Below are 15,929 nucleotides of genomic sequence, written 5' to 3'. Positions count from 1 at the left end.
TGAACTGTATGTTCATCTCTGCAGTAAGGCTGCGTGAATCAAGAGCTTCACGTAGATCTCTGAAATTAGGCTGGCTCAAAAGAAATTCTTTCAAATTGTATATTATACTATATGAATTGGCTGGGCTGAAAATAAATTTGGCAGTTGTACTCACTGATAATGATATTTAAAAAATTAGTCCTTTCATATCTCTTTTTTTGCTGTAACAATATGTAAAACTGTTTTAAATATATAAATAATATGAAATAGTCGGAAAAAAATTAAACATGTGACAAATATTCAAATTACACATTTTATTACTAAAGCTATGTCTCAACATTTATTGAAATTGCAAAAAGTGAGAGATAACAAATGTAGAACAGCATAATAGACCATGACTTATTCGGCTCAGGGTATCAATGTTCTGTTCGTATCAAGGAAACAATTGGGCTCCACATTTTCCTTGTGTCTACATTCAGTATTGCTCTGTATAATTGACATCCGTAGTCCAAAATGAAAAGTCAAAGTAATTTTATTTATTTCAAATTATATGCCATGGGGTGGTATTTTAAGTCCCTCCATTTTTTTCCATGGGAGTTGGCAGTACTTGTGCGTGTCTTGACTTACTCCAAGGCCAGGCTAGTGTTCAGTTACTACTGTTTTGTCACCTTTTGGGCTGCAGTCACTTTCAAAGTGTAGTTTTTGAAAAGTTATGTGCTTACTGTTTTGTTGGTTGGTGTTTGTAGTAGCCGGTCCCTCACTAAACCCCTCCTTACTTTTCCTTAAACCACTCCCATTTTGTAATAGATATTTTACATTTTCCCACTACTCCCCCGGTCCCGCCCACATCCACTACTAAATAGTAAATTTACATGTGTGGGCATCACCCCATCGAAAAGACTGGAGAAATGGCGATGGGTGTTTCCAGTTTGTGATGTGCATTTTGTGGTAAGTAAGTAGTATTACTTAACCACTTTGCGAATTAAGCCTTCAATGAACGGCTAAGCTTGGTGGATGTTGTTCGGGAAACAAAACAGGAGTAGATTCTGAGTACAGTGGAGAGTGCTGCGGTGGCACTGGCAGGGGAGATGGGAAAGAATTGATCCCTGAACAGGAGAAAGGTACCACTGAGGAGGTGAATTGAGGCCAAGGAGGTCTGATATTTCTTTCATTGTCTTTCTTGAGGGGTTTTTGGCCATTAGAGCTGTTGGCGGGGGCACTGGGATGCAAAGCCATTACTCCCTTTTGTGTATCGTGCCTCAGTAAGCCCCCATCTTTCCTCCTCTTCTGTTTTTTACATAGTACTATACGGGGGAGCCTTTACATATCACAATGTATAAACCAGAGCTGGGTGCCAGCTTATGACAAATTCAATATATCTGCATGCACCATTAACATTGAACCCCCATCTGTCCGAAGAAGACATGTGCAGTAATGAAATGTCTGACCTCCTAAAAAGAAGTTGGGGAATAGGGAACATCTGTTCTTTAAGTGGGCAAAATTGGAAAATTAGTGAGGGGTTTGTAATGGTCCTGGCATGTTTCTTTATAGGAATATGCCTATTATTCCTAATGGGAGTCTGATCCTGCTCAGGTTAGATGAGCACAGAAGGAGTGTGTTTTTGTGTTTACTCAGTTCATTGTTTCTCTAAGCACTGAATCCGCCCCAATCGAAATCTGACAACGTCCACTCTATTTTAAGTCTTATTTAGTCATGGAAAGTTGTTACATTTTGCTGTCCATCTCTTGCGTTTATTTCTTGTTATGTGCGATTGCATGCATTATGGCAAAATGATTCAGAAAAAAAGGAATAGACGTGTTCCCCTTAATGCTGACAGCAGCAGTTCTGCTGCAAGATGAAAGCTTGAAGGAATATGCTAAAGAGCTTTTCTACACTTCTAGGATCATCAAAAACCAGGAAGGTGGAAGGGAACTCCGATTCAGCGATGACAGCCCGATGCAGTCTTTTTGGCGACGATCACATAAGGACATTTGATGGAACGTTTCATGACTTCCCAGGAGACTGCAGTTACATGCTCGCTGGGGACTGTCAGAAGCGCTCTTTCTCTATCTTGGGTAAGTTGTCAGTAGGTGTAGTCTTAGTATGTACTCGGTGAGAACAGGAAGGTAGAAATATGCGAGAATAGAACATTTGCAAAAAGGAAACGGTGCCATAAAGTGAATTGTTCGTATTCATAAACTGCTGATAAGTGCCCCTGTATCCTTCAGGTAGCCAAAGTGAGCAGGAGAGTTCAGGCCTTCCATCAGAAACAAAAAATGCACTGTGTGGGAAGGGAGTGGGGCCTTGGAGGGGTCAGGGGCCTTGTGCCGAGAAGTACCTAAGAGACACGTTAGCCCCTCCCCCCCACCGCCAAACACCCCCGCCTCCCCCCCCCCCCAAAAAAAAACTTGAGGCATGTGCTGATGTCCTGCAATGTTTTCACATCCCTTAATGGATGTCAGCAGTTCAATGCATCCGAAATAAAGCTGAAAAGCTACTGTTTTTTGTGGTTTTCAGCTCGTTTTCTTTGCCACTGTGTGAAATCGGCTCCTCACTGTGGCACTGTGCGCTTTGGCAGGTTTGAGAGTTCCTAAGGACTTCCAAATGGAGTGCTTGCAGTGGGTGACTTAACACATACACTGTCAAAGGATCAATCTTATGCAGGAGATTTGCTCCTCTAGTAAGCTCCAGTAAATGTAGTTACAGCCAGTGCCAGAAGAACTGCAAGGGGCAAAGAGGTTGATTAAGAGGAAGGGTCTATGGCAACCCCTGAACCTTGATGCAGACAATTCCCCTTTGGGATGGTAACCTAAGCTTATGACATAAAATAGTTTTCAGAAAACAGCAGATAAAAAATGAGAACAGTACAATTCCATTTGACTTACTTGTCATTTCCAAGGTATGTACATGAACACATAGATGTTACAAGAAGTGAAAAACAGAATAGAAGGATGTGTTTTTTAAATGACCTAATGACCATTTCAGGGAATGAAGGCATCTAAGTGGAGCTAGACAGATGAATCTGGAAACTGCATTCTACTATAATATCAAGTTTTAAGTATCACTGCGTGAATATCAAATCCAGAACATCGGCTACCACACTATTATGAAGTATCACATATGTAGGCAAGTACTGATAAATGTTCTTTATTCCACATCTACGTATCTAGAAGATATGTATATCTAAAGGTACATAGATGTGACGTTAAAAATAATGACTCAATACTTCCCTACATATTTACCTTCACGATATCATGATAGTTAATATTCTGGATACGACATCATTGAATGACAATATTTTGTCACTCGATGTTTGGCAGTAGCCATTTTACTGCTGGAGGGTCTGTTGTTCTGTAGAGCTGCAGAGTCCCAGGGCTGAGTTGTGTGAGTGGATACCAAATTGCAGCACAACAGGCACTATTCAGTACAGTCATTTGCAGTACAGCCAAGAAAATGTGAATTTTCGATAGGGTTTCCATGCTGGGCTCTCACAGGCATGCAGTACACAACCAGAAATACCTTATTTGATAGTCTAGTGGTATTATCACAAACAAAGCTTTCCTTATAAATCCTACCGGTTTGGCACAACTACTGTGTTCAGTGTCTAGAGTGCCAGTCATGAGTCTACAGTGTTCTGTGGCTGGGCTTTTATTGCAGCCTGAGCTTCATGTGATTTTCCTGGTTTGATTTTTCCAGACAGTAAACTTGGGCCCGGAGTTATAACACTTGGGAAATCTAGGTGCAGGACCAACTGGCAAGTTATCATTAAGCAAGCGCTATCCCACCAGGGATACTGCTCCATCCAACTTGAAATTGGGCCAAAGGGGACAGAGAGGCAGCAGAAACACACCAATAATGTCCAGTCATGTTGTAATATTTCTTCTTTAGGAACATTGCTTTTATGACTTTAACAAAGAACCAATTGAATGGTAAGTCCTGGGATCTGCACACATTGTCTTTTCAATTTAGGGAGCAGAATAAGACGTTTCTGTGACCCTGGCACTTTCTTCCTGGGGTTCAGGGGATAATCTGTCAGTCCTCTTGAACCTGTTTGTACAATTTTACTTTCAATTCACAAGACCCACAAATACTTTTGAGCTCAGTGCACCTCAAACCAGCATGGTGCTTTAAATAGATCTGCAGTTATTGTAATGAATATTATTTATGTTTGAAGACAAGATATCCTGCTCTTTTCCCCATCCATATTCTTCCAGTGGTAAGGAGATGCTCCTACTGTCACTTAAACACTACTCTCGTTTTTTTCCTAATATGAGGGATCCTTGATTAACTAGAGTTAAGTAACCTATTTAACTTCCTGTCCTCCACCTTTGGAGCTATCTATGGTAAAGTAATATTTAAAAGGGAATTAAATATGCTGCTATTTCCTAAACTGTAAGAACTACCCCCTACTAATACAACACCACAAGGACCTATTGGCCAATGACTCGCTTAATATCATCAGCCTCGGCTTGAAATAAGGATAGGAATGTGTTTCCTTGTTTTGTATTCAATTTGTATGAAGTGTATTCTCCATTGTGAAAGTTTTGGCACCCAGTATCATCTTCTTCACTAGACCAACTTGCCTACCATCTTTTTAATTGTCAATTTAAGACCATTGTATTTATTAATGTTAACATAAACCCCTTTGTTTGTATTTTCAGGTGATTACCAAAATGGCAGAAAAAAAAGCATCACAATGTATCTTTCAGAATACTTTGAACTTCGCTTGTTCTTAGATGGGACCGCTTTTCAGGGAGAAAAAAGGTGAGCTTTGTAACAAACTTAACCACAGTAGGGTATGACTAACATTTACATTTCTTGTATTATAAATTGACTAATTACTGCTGATTTGTAGGATTCATGCCATCAGGTGATTTTGATTCAGCTTCTCATGACAAGTTGCAGCAACTATTTGAGACCCATTTGCCTGACTGTGAATATGCTGGTTTCACAAGTCCTTGAGATGGATGGCAGGCACACTAGTTTCAAAACAAGTTTGGGACAAGGCAAAATCTTAAGATGGTTTGCAAGAAAGAGGGAGTTGTGTTACACAAGTAATAGGTAAGGCAGCTGAGTATTGACCATCAGCAAGGAAACAATGCACCATAAAAAGTCCTCTCAAATTCAGTAGGTTGTGCAGCAGCATCCCATTACCAAAAGGAGAACACCCATTTTCTACTGAATGAAGTTGGTTATTTACAAACACTCTCTGAACTGTGTCACTTTTGACACTAAGGAGCTTCAGGGGGCTGAATTAATGGGTTTTTGTCTCACATATTCTGTAAACAAAGCCCTGGCCGGAGTATTGGTTTATCGTGCCCGCGGTCATGCAGGCCAATTCCTGTCTTCTCTTTATGAGTTCCTGTCTGAAAACATGTTAAAACATTCCAATTTAACGGTTTAAGGGGGGATCTCAATAAACATGTGGACTCACTCTCTTACACCCACAGTCCACTTCTTTTAGAGATCATGTCTTCATAGGAAATGCAGCGATTCATGACCCAACCCATATCTTGGACACCATTTTTTCCAATGGCCAAGATTTGGTGTAAGACATATAACCCCTTAAATGGTCCAACTATGCTCTTTGTCATTTCAAATCGAAGGTGGACCATGGTCCTGAAGGATGCATGACCTGCTCCCCCCCCCGGCCTTCAAGTATGCATGACCTGTCCACCCTCCCCTTCTCGCAGAAACTGGGCTACAGTCTCTCCCTCAGAATTTAGCCTCTCCTTGAGTGAGTACTCTCCCCATATGAATGGGGACATGAACGTTGATGCCGTGTCAGTCAATGCCTAGATTATACAGACGGCCGATACCGTTGCCACAATTAATCCTAGAGAAGCCACCTCAATGGCCAAAGGACAGCCTGGGCCCTGGTTCAGCAACGAGCTCAAAGAGCTTTGCAAACAATGCAACAAACTAGAAGGACATTGGAGTAACCATTACCTCCCTAAGGATAAATTAATCTACTAAAATGCTTAAAACAAAAGCTATCAAACAATGACGAAAGCACAATCAGATTATTTTAAAGATTCATTTACAGTTCAGATTGATATCTCCAACAACAACCGGGTGAAGTATTTAAAATATCAACAAACAAAAAATTACAGACCCTAATGCTCTGCTTCAGCCATTAACGCCCTCTCTTAAGCTGTGTACCTTACTATCAAACTTCTTTGATGCCAAAATAAAAACAATTGTAGACTCTCTACATTCTGCGAACTCTGACTCCATGGTATCCATGACCCATGGCCCTGCAGGATTTCGCTCCTATGTCTTTGAAGGAATCTGCTCACAACCTTAGAGCGGCAAAACTGGGTCCTCTGATGGCCCATGCCCCCCTCATATTCTTGTTTCTAATAGTGTTTCAATTAACCCCTCCCTAAATTGGCTTTTAAACCTATCCATACTGACGGCCTCAGTCCCAAGCTGTTGGAAACAGACTAAATTAAATCTTCTCCTAAAAAACCTGTCAGCTGACGAATCCAACCTTTCTAATTTCAGACCAATCTCTTTGCTGCTGGCCTTTGCCAAGATATTAGCAAAGCTTATTAATTGGCAACTCTCTGGTTATTTAGAGCAGAATAAGCTAATACACCCTTCCCAGTCAGGCTTTTGCCCAGGCTTCAGCACTCAAACTACTCTGCTGGAGGTTGCAGACACCATTAAGCTAGCGGTGGATCAGGAGAAGCAGGTGGCCCTGATTCTCCTCGATCTATCTGCAGCTTTTGAAACTGTTTCTCACCCCATACTTCCACAGCGCCTCGGTGAATTTGGTGTCTGTGGCACGCCATTGGCCTGGTTCCTCTCCTTCATGGTAGGTAGATATCAATCTGTACGGATGGCTCCATTTACCTCGGAACCTAAGCTCTGGGGTACCCAAAGGGTCTGTATTGAGTCCTACACTTTTAAACATCTAAATGACCCCATTGACGACCCTTGTACAATCTTATTCCATATAAAGAGATTTGCATGCTGATGATACACAATTGCTCCTCACCTTAGCTAATAATTCCCCTGATGCGCTGAGCAATTGTAAGGCATGCATTTCGGCAGTATTTCAATCCATCTGCGCCAGCCACCTTCTATGCAATGCCCGCCAAACAGAAATTTTACTCTTCAGGATACCACCTCCCAGCTGGGACAATGACATCTGGCCAAATGGAGTCCTGGCTTCACCAGGCCCTGCTACATTGGGTCACAATTTAGGGATGAAATATGAAAACTCTGCCACCTTTGCCCTCCCAGGTGGCCAGTATAGTAGGTTCCTGTTTTGGACTCATAAAAATTCTAAAAAAGTTAATTTACTGTCTCCCTCTAATGTTGCAGAAAACAGTGATTCAAGGCCCTGATGACCTCACGGCTAGACTATGCCAATTTGCATAATTGGGGTTTAGCGTCTTATCTCAGAAGAGACTACAGCTGGTTTCGAATGCCACAGCACGGCTTCTCTTGAAAGTCCCTAGGAGGGTCCACATCCAATGATTCCTGAAAGAACTACACTGGCTTCCTATCAAGGAACGTGTGAGGTTTAAAAGATTAGTCCTGACACATAGAGCTTTCTATCACTCTGGCCCTCAGTACCTGTCTAATACAATAACCCCTTGCCAACCTACCAGATCACTCCATTCCTCTAGTCCCTTGTTGGTGGCAATTCCACAATTTAGATAGAAAAAGCAGGGAGACGGCTTGTACTACTACCTGACTGCTAGGGATTGGAAAGCCCTCCTACAGCAGCTGTTCATCCCATAGGCTATCCAGGCTTTCAAACATCTTCTTAAAACTTGGCACTTTGGGCTCGGTGTCTAATTTCAACACAGTAAGTGGATCAGTCTTAGTGCCGGGACAATCAATGAATAGCTGTTTCACCTTATAAATCCATCAGATAGATAGATAACTAGGTCTGTCCCTATCTCATGCTCGGTTGTGAGACAGGATTATCTGAGATCAACGGAAACATTATCTTAAGGACAAGTATTCCTCTAAAGGTTAACACATTTTCCATAACTTTAATTAGAATAGGAATTTAGTGATTAGAAGATAGATAACTGGATCCAGAGCTTATATCTGCATTTGAAAAAGTTTACCTTTGTTGGAGAATTAAGGATCCAAATATATTACACTTAGAGTAATTTTTTGCACAACTAGTAGGGCATTAAAAAAGTGCAATTAAAGAAAACTATATTAAAACATTTCAGCTCTCAGCAAGCACAGGATTGCATAGGTAAAACTAAAAGGAATGCAAACAATGACAAATATATCACACAGTTTGTAGAGCGTTGGGATGAAAGTTTCTTTAACTACCAGTTTAGTGCACAAAAGTATTTTTATTGTTTGTGACTTATCTAGAAATCTACATTGCCCATTAAGTTGTTGTTGATCAACTGTTAGTGCTGCATGGCTCATTGGAGTAAAGGTGGGGAGGAGGTGGGTTTAGGAGTTTTAACATCAGGGCAAGCCACATTGGGTGTATTGAGCATGCAAGTGAGGCTGGGAATGCGTTTACTCAGGTGGGATAAAATTTGTTGGTGGTGGTCAGACTTGTGTGACAAATAAGAGTCTGGACTCAGACTTGAGTGTCTCAATAGGGATTTTTTTAAAAATGAGAAACAAGGAAAACAGGCCTCTAATATCATGGAAGAGGTACATAAGGTGCACAATTTTGGCCCATAATGCCAAGGGAGCTTAACACTGTGTAGAACTCATCATACTCTTCATATGAGGAGTACCGTAGTGATTCTCAGTTGGCGCTCCAAGCCATTTTGAGTTGGATCATTATCTGAAAGGTTTTATTGGCAGAGTACTAGTTTGTTAACAATCCATTTAAACCACGTTTGTAGCCTTAAAAAACGTTTTGATGGAGGGATAAGAGCCAGACCAAAGGGGTCCCCTATATATTGAAATACACAACAGACAGTAAACCTTGAAGAAAGAAAACATAAAAAAAGTAAAGTAAATTCTAAAAAAGGATCATATTTAATGGGGAAACAGAGTAGAGTACGTGGAAAAGAGTGCACCTTTTTTGGCCTTTTTTTGGACAGATTGTTTGATGTGAAATTATGTTTTTCCAAAATAAGAATTTTTCAAAGTTTAACTCAGGTAGCACCAACATCTAGACATTAGCGGCTCTAAAGTTCAAGGGAGCAGGAGAAGTTCAGTACTACTTTAAAGCTGTGCGGCATTTGGGACGTATGCACAATAACACGCTTAAAGGAAGAACCTCCACAGGAGACATTAAGAGAGTACAAAATGGAACCGAGAAAGAGGGAATAACCTTGGGGGGGTTGGATCTAGATTCTAGAATGTGTCCTGGGAGTCTGCAATGTTGATGAGCGACACACAGTCATTAAGATTGTTCTTAAGTATGCTTCAAAGTTTGTTGGGTTGGGGAGCTAAAATGTGTATTGAGGCTCATGTATGCATTAGAATAGCTTGAGGTATGAAGAGAAAAGTGAATTAAGAAGACACACATGAGTGCTAAATTAATCTGAGTAGGATCTGGAATACAGGAGCTCCAAATGGTCAACTCACTAAATGTATATGTACAAAATAGGGTCGCGAAGAATTTGGCATAAGCAAAGTCATATAGTCATTAGCATGGGGAAAATTAGCAGGTATCAGAAAGAGTTAGAGAGAACAATCTCTTTCACTTGCAAAGCAATGGACAGATTTTTTTGGAGCGCTGGCACCTTTTGAAGGAAGAAATCAATCAATCAATCAATCAGTGTTGGTAAAGTGCAACTGCTCACCTGTGAGGGTCTCAAGGCCCGAGTGGGGGGGAGCAAGGGTAGCTCTGTTTAGTGGTGGGGTCATCTGAAGAGCCAGGTCTTGAGGTCCTTCCTGAACTGAAGCAATGCGGGAAATTGCTGGAGGTAGAAGGGAAGGGTGTTCCATGCTTTGGCTGAGACGTAGAAGGACTTTCCTCCCGTTCTGGTTGATATGTGGGACGGTGACCAGAGAGAGCTGTGCTGATCGGAGGTGTCTTTTGGGTGCGTGGAAGGAGAGGCGGCTGTTCAGGTATGCGGGTCCGGTGTTGTGAGGGGCCTTGTATGTGTGGGTGAGGAGTTTGAAGGTTATTTGAAGCAGCAAAATTCTATTATGTAAACAGAGAAAGTAGTTGAGAAGAAATGGCACTCCATTGCTTTTCCAAGAATACAAGGTACACTGACTCCTGTCCAACGTTTCTGGTGCTTGCAGAAATGTAACCTATTTACAAGGTCGCTCAGGGGAAAAGGAAGGGGATGAGCTGCATAGTCCTCTTCATTCTCATCTCCACAGGCTGCCCTCGTTACTGCATTTTAGGTGTTTCTAGTGATTAATACTCAAGGGTTTCAATGGTGAATGCAAAATGTTGGCAGTTGGGTGTGTTCCGAATATTAGGTCCACTCGAGGAAGACCAAGAGCTAAGTAGGTAGTTACACACCTGTGCAGCAGGTATGAAAGGAAAATAAATCTAAATACAAGAGCATTTGTTTCTCAGATGCACTAATATGAATGGAGCAGCTGTGTGACATTGCAGACATAGGTAGGTAGGATATTGTGCTAATATTAGATATAAGGGTGTGGCTGAGGAAACCGGGCATCATGAGTAGGAGACTGAAATGGCAGGGGTCATGGCGTGGGTGTGATGGTTGGCAGGTGAAGGAAAAAAGCAAATTGATGCATTATTCTTTCGTATTACCTGAAAACCAGACTCTTGCCCTGGCCACCATTCCATCATAATAGACCAGGGTCCTCAAACCTTGTCACTCTTCATCAACGATATTTACCCCTCTTGTCACTATTTATGAATGCAGACCATGGGGCATCATTGAGCTGCTTGCAGTATTTTAGGTTCCCACAAACATGCTTCGACTTCTGTTGCATTTATTTAGGGACTGTCTATTTATACTAAATGCAACACAAATGGCAAGTTAAAAGAGTTAATACATTGTAATTAAAATATGTTTACCAGTGTTATACATCATCAAAAAGCCTGGCAGGTGAATGTTGCCACATTTGCAGAGTTAAACTCACAATCACACACACACGGAATTCTTATTTCATGATTCAGCCGGGCAACAATAAGAGAAGTGCAGCAGACGTGACAAGAGCATGTATATAATTGCAGGGCATTGAATTAAAGTACCACCTTTCCACTTTTTGCGAATCTCATATCCCTACGTTTGGCCCTCTGTTCTTAATTTGTTTTAAAGATATTTTGCTCTTTTTAAGAACTTCCTCAAATTAAAAAAGAGACAGACATATTAAGTCAGTTACAATAATAAAAAAAGGTTTCCTGTAGAACACTCAAAAACAGAATTACGTGCACTTTTTTTTAACCTCGGCTTCCTGCGACCTTTAACGTGTTGTGCTGCTGAGTTCTATGGTGACCGTGTGTTTCCACCGCGAGTTGCTGTTGCTCTTTCCGCTGCTGGCTGGCGTGCCTGGAAAATGTGAGCTGCTGTTCCAGCATTTCACTCTGCTGCACTGGTGGAAAGTAGCTCCGTTGCTCCACGTCTTAGAGGAGTTGTTAATGAGATGTCATGAAACTGGACAGCCGGGCAGCACCAGTGACTTTAGGATTGCCATGGGACTCTGTGCAGCTGCAAAGATAACAATGTAATGAAACGCATAGTACAGGGGCGGCTCTAGGCTCATGGTGGCCCTGTGCAGGGAGCGCAGGTAGGGGGCCCCGGAAGAGGGGGTCCGGGCGGGGCGGAGCTCAGGAAGGTGTTTTAATAAAACGTCCAGAAAAGGCGTTAGATGACCAGTAACATGGTAACAGAAAACGACATTTACTTATTGAGTGCTCATCACTTGGATACTTTGTTTTAGAATCTGGGTCTCTGGAGGGACCCCTTTCAACAAGAAAAACATGTTGCGCGTCCGTAAGAGAGTTCGGCCACAAAGCAGGATCCCTCCAATCACATAAATCATATTCAGAACACGGGTCTGTAACATGGTCTTGCTCTTTGGCTTCCTTTTCAATACCAGCATCATCCGTCTGTAAACTCTGAACCTCCTTCAGAATGCCAGATGTTGATGGACCGATGAATGATGTTTCAGTTTCTCTGTCTGAGGGTCTTTTGTAATAATCCTCATCCTGAGTTGGTAATTGCTGCATGTTTGTATCAATTTCAGGGTCACCTTGTTCATTTTCATTGGTCTGCTCATGAGTATCATTCTGCTCATGGATATCATCATTTTTTTGTTCTTCTTTATGGTCGTCAGCGCCTGCTTTACCTAGTGCATAAGCAGTACTCTGGCCAGAGGATTCTCCATCTTTAGGTTTCCCTTGGGTGGTAAAGTTCAGGATTGCTCCTTCCTGTGACACTACGAAAGCCTGCTGAGCCACCTTTCTCTTTCGTTTCAAATAACCGTATTTGTGTACTCGAATTCTCTTCATTTTGCTTGCAATGCAGCGGGCGAGGCTAGCAGTGGGTAGGGAAAAAAGGAAGACAATCAGCAGTGGCGGCTGCTGAAAGATTTTGATGTGTCATTTTTATTTTCTTGCAAAAACAACAGTTGATAGACAGAATGCAGAACAATGTCATACATTCACCCCAGTACAGAGATCTGGGCCTAAATCCATAGTTTTTTTGCTCCCCACACCACCCCAGTTCAGACATGGCCCTATGCAAATCAGCCTTGACCCTGTGCCTCATGGGAACAGTCCAGCCCGAACTGCCAAGCCATGTCTTCCCTGGACTACACAATGAAGGACCAGCATACCTAATGAACGAGTGAATTTCCACCAACCTACCAGGAAAATATGTTCCAGAACCATCTCCATAGCAGCCACCCAATGCAGCCGCTGATAAAACAGTGGAGGCCGCTACTTCTCCCACCTGGCAGTGAAGACCTGAAAACCCTCCCCCTGCACCTCAGAGCCTCACCAACGCTCCAGCAGTTCAGGAAGGACCACAAGACCTCGCTGTTCAACCAACAAGCAGCATGATCCAGCAGCATGAATCCCACACCGCCTCGAGACCCTTATGTGTGAAGCAGCTGAGCTTTACAAACCCTGACTGATTGATAGTAATTACCCTTCCCACTACATGTATGACACATTATGAGGACTAGCCACATATGGAAGGTTTATTTGAAGAGTGTTATAAAACTATAGGGTAGATCATGTGACTTGGCATACAAGGTCTGTTTTCTCAGTCCACTGAGAACAGTAGAGCCTGGAGAATAGTTCATGATCTATTTGGGAAGTGACCTTAGCAGGAAGAGAGTAAGCTACCTTGAAATCATGGCACACAGAGACCTGTCTCAGTACGTCACTAACTGATCCTGAAGACAGCCTACAGGTAACCAAAGACTCGTCCACTTTACCACATTGTCAAAAGACAAAATACAATATATTTAATTAAGGTTTCTTGTATAGTGCCATATTCCAGCAACCAGTTCTGCTCGCTTTCAGAGCACCTATTAAACAAGGATTAATTACAGTGAGTCCTAAGGCTATGAAAAGGCACTAGAGGTTCACTGAAGCAAAATTAATGTGCAAGGAACATCCAGTCAGGAGACAACTTTCAAGCAGACGTACGAATCACTAGCACAGCGTTCCAACGACCCCATGGGCCGTGGCATAAGCAAGGAAAATGGCCCCTAGTATGGACAGAGAAGGCTGCTTCACCAATTGCAAACTGAGGACTAGTTAAACTAGTTATCTCTGCTAGTCGCATAACAAGCACTGGAATGTAATTAAAGAAATGATCAAGAAGCCAGTCTCCTACCAAGGTCTCTGCAAAAGGGCATTATATTGAGTTAACATGGGTAGGCACTGCCATCCTATTTCAGGCGTCCATCCATAGGTGCTTGCATTTCATGTCTGCCTCAACACCATATAAACAGACATAACCAAATGCCAAGTACATTCGAACACTCGATGTTTTAAAAGATTTGTGCAGGCAGATCCACTCATTAGATCACAAGTATCAGCTTCATACTCTGTTTTCATGATTGTTGATAAGTAATTGTAATCATTTTAATGAATCCTTAACATTACGTCTAACACCTCGTACCCTGCTCTCCTCTTCCCCCCAATACGACCGTGCCTCCCAAGTTACACCTCCAAAAGTCACCAGGCCACCCCTCAGCCACAAGTAAACACCGCCCCTGCACTCCTGACTCACTCTTCCCTCAACATACAGCGCCGATCTTTACCACTCCCTACCCCTGGCGCACGGTGACCGCCTCTACGACCCGCGCCCTCTCAGAGATGATTCGTGAGAGAGAGGCTCTCTCTCACGATTCATCATGCCCTCCCTTCCCATGACCACCAGAATACCTCCAGCTCGCCACCTCACATGGCTTACCTCCACCCAGACCCAAAGCACACACCATCTACAACAACATCCTCACCCAACCTTCCCCACGCCCCCGGCTCCTCACCCCCACAGGCTGGGATACATTCCTATGCCTGATCTGCCCTCCTCCCCAGGGCTCCCCACACCCTCGTCCAATGGCTCACCTTCCCTCGGGTTCACTCTGAAGTGGCACACGCTGACCTCCTCACTCCCCCTCCCCATGCCCTGACCCTCGGGCTGCTCACCTCGCAGCTGGCACCAAAGGTTGCACACTGGCATGCTATCCTCTGCAAGGCGGCCTTTATTGCCCAGGGTCTCTAGGCGCGCCGGTGCATGGCCTCGGCCGGTCTCGGTGCTGCTCGCTGCACGCCGGGCACGGGTGCTGCCACCCCTCCTGCCGCCAGTCATGCGTGGTGCTTCTGTAAGCCCTTCGCTGCAGGACTCGCGGGCACTGCGCATGCGCGCGCATGCGAGCCTCCGGAGGTGCCAGATCTGGACTATTAAAACAAGCTCCTGGAAAAAAAGTTCTAAACAAGCACAAGACCTACCAGAAGAGCCCGAAACAAGGCCGACCCCACACAAAGACGAGACTGGGTTAGAAAGGAAAAGAGTATAAGAACAACCATTCAGGGTGCATCACATTGGATTTAGCACGCCTCAGTCGTTCATGTGCCAAATCCCTGCCAGGGCCGCCACGAATATGTATTGTATCCGATTCCTCGTGGTGGCCCCTGGGGTTTGGTGGCCCTGTGCCGGTGCACAGCTTGCACATGCCTAAAGCCGCCCCTGCATAGTAAGACGTTCTGCAAAGATAAATAGAGTCATTGAGAGTTTGGTGGAGTGAAAGTATCGCCATAGATCCCCCCTGCTTCTGCCCCGCCAAACCTGCACTTTGTCACTCTACCTTTAGTACCGAGAAGGACTGTGGGGCATATTAGCAGGGGCTCGATCGCCGCTTTAGCGGCACCTTTTGCCGCTAAAGCGGCGATTTTTCTATCACCCGATCATCAAGCTGTCGCTAACAGCAGTTAGCGACAGCTTCCAGGCGATAGCGACCGGTTTGGGGCCCGCTTTGCATGTCAGCGATATTATTGCTAATGACATGCAAAGTGGGCGTACCCAAAAGCAGTCACTAACACAGCTATTACCTATTACCAATGCAGACGAAGCAATAAAAAAAATCGCGCTAAGCGCGATTATCGCTGGTATTTAACACCTGCTGGAAACCTGACTTACCTGTATTGCTCAATGGGAGGTGGATCTTCAGGCTAAGTCCACCATGGCGTTCATGCGTTAAAATCGCTGGATTTCCAACGATATTCAGGCATTTCGCCGCTATCGCTGGATATTTTATCACAGTGAAGATAAATGTTGCTAATAGCATGTTTTCTCTGCTAAAATATCCAGCGATAGGCAGCGATAAAAATGAACGTGCTAAGCGCGTTTTGCGATAAATATAGCATGTTATCGCTAATATGCCCCTGTGTTTCCAACATTGGAGCCTCAGCTGACTATACCTTTCAGAAATCTCTGCCTTGATGGTACATTTACCAAAGGTCACATCAATGGTCATCCTGCCGCACCAAGGCAGGGCGACTGCCTTTTATTAACAACAATTATGTTTAGAAAGGTGGTCTGCTGGCCTGACAG

The 15,929-nt window shown here is 43.5% G+C and overlaps 1 protein-coding gene across 1 annotated transcript in view; it reads left to right on the top strand.

The window, feature by feature from the left end:
- The window catches only part of VWF (von Willebrand factor), a 1,048,714-nt gene that overhangs the window by 35,226 nt on the left and 997,559 nt on the right, over positions 1–15,929 (top strand). The window contains exons 3-4 of the mRNA XM_085652611.1: positions 1,881–2,054; positions 4,641–4,743. Of these exons, the coding sequence (XP_085508737.1) occupies positions 1,881–2,054; positions 4,641–4,743 (277 nt within the window). The remainder of the gene's footprint in view (positions 1–1,880; positions 2,055–4,640; positions 4,744–15,929) is intronic.

Source organism: Triturus cristatus, chromosome 4_1 (genome assembly GCF_964204655.1).
Source record: "Triturus cristatus chromosome 4_1, aTriCri1.1, whole genome shotgun sequence".
Taxonomy (NCBI): Eukaryota; Metazoa; Chordata; class Amphibia; order Caudata; family Salamandridae; genus Triturus; species Triturus cristatus.
The sequence above is the reverse complement of the archived record's forward strand: the minus strand, read 5'-3'. Positions and strand labels throughout refer to the sequence as shown.